Raw genomic sequence first — 7,912 nt, 5'->3', positions numbered from 1 at the left:
AAAACACGAAACGTGCGTCAGCTGTTTAAAAAGATACTAGCTAAAAAATCACCCTTTACAAGGTGAAGTCCAAAATAAACAAGACTGGCGTCATAAAAAATGGCTTTGATGGCGCCATCTTTTTAGTGAGTTAGCGCGTTGGAAGTTACATCCCTAGCTGACTTCTAGTGAAAGCTTGGTGACATTGTCCCGATTTACACGAGGAGACATCTGGAAGGGAAACACTGGAAATTCTCTTTTGATGTTTCATTCTCGTACACACGGGCAAAAATGTTTCCGCGACATTTTTGACATTTTGCATATTTTGACATTTCTCTAATTTGTGCAGCGATTATTTTTCTCAATTTTATAAAGTGAAGGAAATATTTTCCAAAAATATGGATAAAAAACAAAAGTGCGAATTAATTACAAACATATTTCAATGCATTGTAGAGGCTATGCAATTGGACTCCGAGGACAGCGATAAAGAGGAAATACTTTTAGGTATGTTAATAAATGCTTGTAAAATGTGCACATAAGATTTTTAATTACTATATATTCCTAATAGGATTGGCCACATTGGGCGAGAAAGCTTCATCGTTGCCTATCAAGAGAGCCAAGCGGCAATGGATAGAGGAATGGAGGAAAAATAAGTGCGATCGCGGCTCGTTCGCCTTTTTACACAAAGAATTGCTGGTACACGATGAGCAAAGCTACAGGAACTTCCTACGAATATCAAAATCTCAATTTGATTATTTGCTGTCGCTAATAACGAATGAAATACAACGCTCTGATTCGACTATGAGAGGCGCGATACCCGCAGCAGAAAAATTGGCATTGACGCTGCGATTTCTCAGCACTGGTAAGTTAAAAGAAATGGTAATGTAGCATTGTTATGAGCGGGTATTTTTTTTTTTCAGGAGAGTCTTACGTGAGTTTGGATACCAGACCCGTTTATCCAAATCTTCAATTTCCAGTATAGTTCCTGAGATATGCAGTGCCCTTTATAACAAATTGAAATCGTTGTATTTAAAGGTATAGAAATTGTAATATTTTGCAATTAATGACAATTTTTACGCAGTTTCCGAACAGCAATTCAGAATGGGAGGCCATTGCAAAAGAATTTGCAGTTAAATGGCAATTCTCCAACTGCATTGGCGCGTTAGATGGTAAGCATATAACTTTTCGTCCATCACGCACTGAAGGAGCTTTCTATTACAATTATAAAGGGACTAGAAGTATAATTTTACTAGCCCTGGTGGATGCTAATTCCAAATTTATTTTCGTGGACGTTGGTTGTAACGGTCGCAGTAACGATGCTGGAGTATTTCTGCAAAGCAAATTAAGGGCTGTTCTGCAAGAAGAGAAGGAAATACCAAACGCTGCTTCAATAGGAAACGATCGACGCCTACCGTACGTCGTAGTCGGAGACGATGCATTTCCTCTGCAGATGCATTTAATGAAGCCATATCCCTACCACACGCAATGTCAGGAAAAACAAGTTTTTAATCAAAGATTCTCTCGTGCAAGGTATGTGGTGGAACATGCATTTGGAATTTTATCCAATAGATTTCGCGTCTTTCTAGCTCCGATAAATCTGAAAGTGGCCACTGTAGAGAAAATTGTATTGACGTGTTGTGCTTTACACAATTATTTAATCGAAAATGGCGAAATGTTCACTGATGACAGAGTAAACGCAGAAACTGTAAATAATAACCACTCAACTGATTCCGATGTATTCTACAATCCGCGAAAAGGTGCAGCAGAGAACGTACGTGAACAGTTTCTCAAATATTTCAATGAAGAAGGCAAACTGGATTGGTTACATAACAAATAATTTGTTTTTATTTATATATATGTATGTATACATTAGTCTTTGTTTTTGAATTTAAAAAAAATTAAATAAAAATTCACTTCATGTGTAAAAGTTTAACTGAAAGTTTACAAAGTTACAAAAAAATTATTGGCTTTCAATGCAACAAGGCACTTTGGTGTTCACATTTCTTAAACATAACGGGTTATTATTCTTATTATTATTTATTTACTAAAACATAATATTTGGCACGGAGTATAGCTATCACTTTTTTTGGTGCTTCCGTATCTAGAAATGAAACAAAAAAACAATTGTAATTCAACATCAACATGTTCCATAAGTTTTTTAAGCCATACCTACTTTATTCGCAAAAATCTTCTCCGTCACAAACTCCGTCCATGGATAGCTGCAACAGATCCTTGTCTGACGATGAAGACGTTCTATATGATGTTGGAGTGCTACGCTTCTGTTGAGATTCTTCTATATATTTTTTGATTACGTATTAGATTTCCCAAGCGGCCTCCTGCTGTTGATCAGGATCTATCTCATCCATTTGATTAGTAACCAAAGCTCCCAACCATGCGTATTTTCTGCCATTTTGTTTCTTTTCGATCATAGACCTAAATACTGAAAACTTATGTTGCATTTCACCGAACTGGTTGCTTTTCTATAAAAAACAAAATTTGATTTTTTTTGTATACTTATCGTCAAGTTTTGTACCTTTTTCCGTTTTTTCAGTGGCTCATCATTTACACTCGAGCTACCGCTTTCTGTGCTGTTTCCTGTACTTACATAACTTGAGTTACTCGAAGAAGACATCTGAAAAACAAATTTGTGAAACATGTTAAATTATGTCAGTTATGTATTGAAATACATTTTATTATTACCTCAGTATTGTCTTGGCTCTGCCTAGTTGCAACATGGCCTTCAAGAAACGATAATTGGTCAAAGCACCAAAGCTTTGTTTCGTACAAATCGTTTACTCCACTTCCACTTTTTTTGGAGTTTTTTTGTATACGTAGCTCCCTCATATATTGGCTACGGAGGTTTTTCCATTTTTTTTTTTTACATCGTCCAGTGTGACGCCCACCATTTCCGTTTCCAATTTTTTATGGATATTGGTAAATACTGACGCTTTTTTGCCTCCATCCATATATTCACTAGAGCGAACATTATATAAGCAAGTATTTTCTTGCACATATATTATTAACTTTTCCATTGCTTCTCTTTCCCACTTGTATTCCATTTTTTCACTTTCCGCTATACTTTTTAGCACACAGGACTTTATCTCACAAATGACGAAAACGAATGAAGCAAGCGTCAAAAAAATAATTTGCAGCCAACTTCAACATTGAAAATACGGATAAGCACAAAGCGTGTCGCCGAGTACGGGAGACAAAATCCCTTCTCTTTTCCCCGACCGTCCTTCGCCCATGAACAAAATGTTTCCCTTCCATATGTCTCCTCGTGTAAATCGGGTCATTCGGTTCAGTGGATGCGAAGTTATTGCGTCTAAAGTGTCAGTATGTTTGTGTCATCGGTACAAAAATGACTATCGAACAAAGCGCTAATATCAGATTTTATTTTAAAATCGGTAGAACATTTCCCGAAATATTTAAATTGATGAATAAAGTTTATGGCGATGATTGTCTATCTCGTGCCAGAGATCATGAGTGGTTTACACGTTCAGAGATGGTGGTGGTTCAGAGGACATAAATGGCAATGAACACACTTTGGGTGGCCCAAGTTATCGATTTATCACATTTTAACTGATCATTTGGGCTTACGAAACGTCTGTGCACGTTTCATTCCGCACAAGTTAACTGAGGACGAAAAATTGCTCAGAATTCAACATTCGAAAGATCTCATTAACGAGGCAAGAAAAGACGAGCACTTTCTTTACAACATTGCAACTGGTGATGGAACGTGGTGTTTCCAACATGAACTTGAAACTAAGCGTCAAAGTGCCGAATGGAAGGCCCCAGACGAGCCAACGGGCCAAACCGTCAATGCAAAGACGTTTTGAAGCGTTGAATTCCCCCTGAATACCGCGAAGAAGGAAGCTGGCGCTTATTGCATAATAATGCACCATCTCATCGATCCACTCTTGTAACTGATTTTTTGACTAGAAATCGAATTTTAACCATCAATCACTCACCATATTCGCCTGATGTGGCTCCCTGTGACTTCTACCTATTCGGAAAATATCATTGGCCATGAAAGGAAAACCTTTTGCGTCCGTAGAGGCCATCCAAAAGGCTTATACCGACATCCCGAAGGACATACAAAAGGCTTGTATCGGTCAATGACCTGAAATACTCTTTCGAAAAGCTTTTAAATCGCGCAAAACAGTGCATCGAGACCAAAGGAGACTATTTGGAATAAATAAACTCGAAGTTATCAGGGCAAAGTTCCTGTCGTTTCTATTTTATCTCAGTCTTGTTTATTTTGGAATTCACCTTGTAACTAAGTTATAGCAAAAAAAACCGTTGGGGCGGTTTTTAGAAAGACCAAAAAGAAAGAAATTTGCTTATGCAGTCAAAGTACTCCCCAACATAAGCTTTGAAATGACAGGGTGGACTTTTACGAGTACTACAATACAGGCGCGACGTCCTAAACTTGTAATCTTATAAAATGAGTTTCGACGCAGCCTGAACTACAACAGCCAGAAGGGTAAAATGCTTAACGCTCAGCTTAAAGGGGACGTAATACACCAGAGGCATTAAATCATAAGCCAAATATTTGATGACGTTTTGATACTGTAATTTCACCATTTTAATTAAAACAACTAATTTTTACTTTCTCGTTGGAGTTAAGTGCACCAAAATTGTTGTTGTCTTATTTGCGATAATCGGCCTGTTAACCAAAACAGCTGATTTTGTGTTATCGATTTTTGACATGAAGCGGGTAAATGAGTACGAAAATCGTTAAAATTGTGTTTAAGCAAAGATAACAATGCGAATATCGTTAAAATATGTTCATGATTTTCGGGGTTCAGCCAAATCTGGAGTTAACCTCAGGGAGTTTGATCTCCTAAGCAGGGCCTGCCTATGCTAATTTTAATTTTAAGTTTTGTTGACTTAATGGCAATATTATTGTTTTTTTTTTTTTTAGTATTACAATGTAAAATTTTAAATTATTATATTTGTTTTTAGAAGATTTTCTCGCAGCGATTTGAATGTCAAGAAATGTTGCCAGATTTTTTTTAGACCATCAATGTCAACAAACCATAAAATACCAAAGCGAAGAGATTTTTTAGAAAATTAAAACAAAGTAAATACCAAAAAAATATTCGCTTTTAATGACAACCAATGTTGACAGATTTTTGTTTACCATAACTGTCCCAAAATCATAAAATTCCAAAACAAACAGACTTTTTAATTTAAAAATTTTATGAAACATAAATAACAAACAAATATCCGCTTTTAATGACAATCGATGTTGCCAGATTTTTTTGAACCATAAATGTCCAAAAACCATAAAATTCCAAAACAAAGAGATTTTTTAGAAAATCAAAAAATTTTATGAAAGTAAATAACAAAATAATATTAGCTTTTAATGCCAACCAGTGTTGCCAGATTTTTTTAACCGTAAATGTCCAAAAACCATAAACTTTCAAAACAAAAAAATTTGTTAATTAAAAATTTTTATGAAAGGTAAATAACAAACAAATATTCGCTTTTAATGACAACCACTGTTGCCAGATTTTTTTTAACCACAAATGTCCAAAAACCATAAAACTCAAAAACAAAGAGATTTTTTAGCTAAAAAACATTATGAAACGTAGAGAACAAACAAATATTCGCTTTTAATGCCAACCAGTGTTGCCAGATTTTTTAACCATAAATGTCCAAAAACCATAAACTTTCAAAACAAAAAAAGTTTTTTAATTAAAAATTTTTACGAAAGGTAAATACGAAAAACTATTCGCTTTTAATGACAACCACTATTGCCAGATTTTTTTGAACCACAAATGTCCAAAAACAATAAAACTCCTAAACAAAGAGATTTTTTAGAAAATTAAAAAAAATTATGAAACGTAAATAACAAAATAATATTAGCTTTTAATGCCAACCAGTGTTTCCAGATTTTTTTAACCATAAAGGTCCAAAAACCATAAACTTTCAAAACAAAAAAATTTGTTAATTAAAAATTTTTATGAAAGGTAAATAACAAACAAATATTCGCTTTTAATGACAACCACTGTTGCCAGATTTTTTTAACCACAAATGTCCAAAAACCATAAAACTCCAAAACAAAGAGATTTTCTAGTTAAAAAACATTATGAAACGCAGAAAACAAACAAATATTCGCTTTTAATGCCAACCAGTGTTTCCAGATTTTTTTTAACCATAAAGGTCCAAAAACCATAAAATTTCAAAACAAAGAGTTTTTTTTTGAAAATTAAAAAAAATTATGAAACGTAAATAACAAAAAAATGCCAACCAGTGTTACCAGATTTTTTTAACCATAAGTGTTCAAACATTAAAATGAAATTTATTGAGCAGATGAGGACAATCTATTGAGCCCGCACAAATATCAAAGACAAAACATATCAACAACAGAATACGCCTAAACTCTAGGGACGTGAGATTTATTAGTAAGCAACGACTGCGATAGGATGGAATGGGATTAACGAATTTTATCGAGTGCCAAGCAAAGCGTACGAAAACTCTCTGAATAGACTCCAATCTATTAATGTAGACTGCATGAAGCGGTCTCCAAACGAATACCGCGTTTTCTAATCTGGACCGAACTAAGGACGTGCACAACAGGTTGTTTATAACAACAGATTTGTCTAGGATGCCTACGACGCATGCAGCGGAGTTCAAGTTTTACGAACACGAATCACCTCAAGGTAAGTAAGGAAAAACGTCTCTTTATATTAGTTGCTTTGATCATAGGCCACCGTCTCCTAGGTCGACATGCGCAAAGATTGAATGTAGCTCATTTCGGCTTTGGCAGAAGCTGCAAGAATGAGAAGGAGGAGAGGAGAGTATATCACGCATTTCTCTGTCGCCGTCTGTGTTTCAAGCGGAGGTGTATGAAAGAAGCGATGAGCTTTGTTGTGGAAAACAGATGAAGCGACAGGTATGTGTCTGCAGCGACAGCCAAGCTGCGTTCATGGCCTTAAACAGCCCTCCAACCAATTCAAGGGTAACGAGATCTCTGACTCTTTAGCTAGGATGGGCTCTGAGGTCAACTTCTTTGGTCCGGAGCCCGTTCTGCCACTCCCTTCCACAGCCATCAGAGCCACGGTTAGCAAACGGATTGATTAAACCCACAAGCGAACCTTGCAGGCTAAGAGAGGCTGCAGATGGTCCAAACTGATGTTAACTGTCATGTCCGAACGACTGTCGCAGATCCTCCTGGCATTAAGCAGAAGGGACTGTAGGCTGCTAGTTGAACTGATGATGGACTTTGTATGGGCGAAGCACATGGAAAAGATAGGCATATCAGACAGTGCACCCTGCCCAGCATGTGTAGAGGGGGATGACACGGCGGACAACTTTCTGTGCGTTTGGACGACCTTCGCTCCAGTCAGGCACTACTGTGCTAAGAAGCGACCACCTTGGCTTCTTGGCACCACAAGATCTACTCAGATTTCTTCGGAGATCGGGTAGATGTAAAAAAAATTCAAAAGGGAACCCGAGTGCAGTACAATGGACTTAATGTTGTCTGAGTGCTGTATTTGCTAGTTTGTCAAAACACAAAAAAAATATAAAAAAACTGTCCTGCGTGGCATGCCACTAAATTTAGATACCTTAGCTCATCGTTCTTGAATGTTACTGATGACCTGAGGGATGTAAGTGCCAGCCGGAACAATGGATTGGCACTTAAAACAAAATGGTTTAACGAGGAGTAGCAGCGGCTAAACTGTTACTGTGGTGTCACAATGGATCGGCAGCGACCTAAATGAGTTGGCTTAGAGACCGACTGCTGCTTCTACCTACCTCCATTCTTGTTCATAGTTTCTTTCACGCAACTGCACCAGTGTGACGTCATGCCTCGCTTGTATTCTATCGTTCTTGAGACTTGCAAACATGAAATATGGTATTTCCTCAGTTTTGTTTAAGTTTTTGACACTCACACTTAAATTATGCAAAAGAAACGCATTGA

At 36.7% G+C, this 7,912-nt stretch overlaps 1 protein-coding gene across 1 annotated transcript; it reads left to right on the top strand.

Annotated features, from left to right (window-relative positions):
- The first annotated feature begins 377 nt into the window (after positions 1-377).
- On the top strand, positions 378-1,816 carry LOC129245758 (uncharacterized). Its single transcript, XM_054884167.1, has 4 exons — positions 378-483; positions 548-841; positions 900-910; positions 1,061-1,816. The coding sequence occupies exons 1-4, from the start codon at positions 378-380 to the stop codon at positions 1,814-1,816; spliced, it is 1,167 nt and encodes a 388-aa protein (XP_054740142.1).
- The last annotated feature ends 6,096 nt before the right edge of the window (positions 1,817-7,912 follow it).

This window comes from Anastrepha obliqua, chromosome 1, assembly GCF_027943255.1.
Source record: "Anastrepha obliqua isolate idAnaObli1 chromosome 1, idAnaObli1_1.0, whole genome shotgun sequence".
Taxonomy (NCBI): domain Eukaryota; kingdom Metazoa; phylum Arthropoda; class Insecta; order Diptera; family Tephritidae; genus Anastrepha; species Anastrepha obliqua.
Note: the sequence above shows the minus strand (reverse complement) of the source record. Positions and strands in the feature narration are given on the sequence as shown.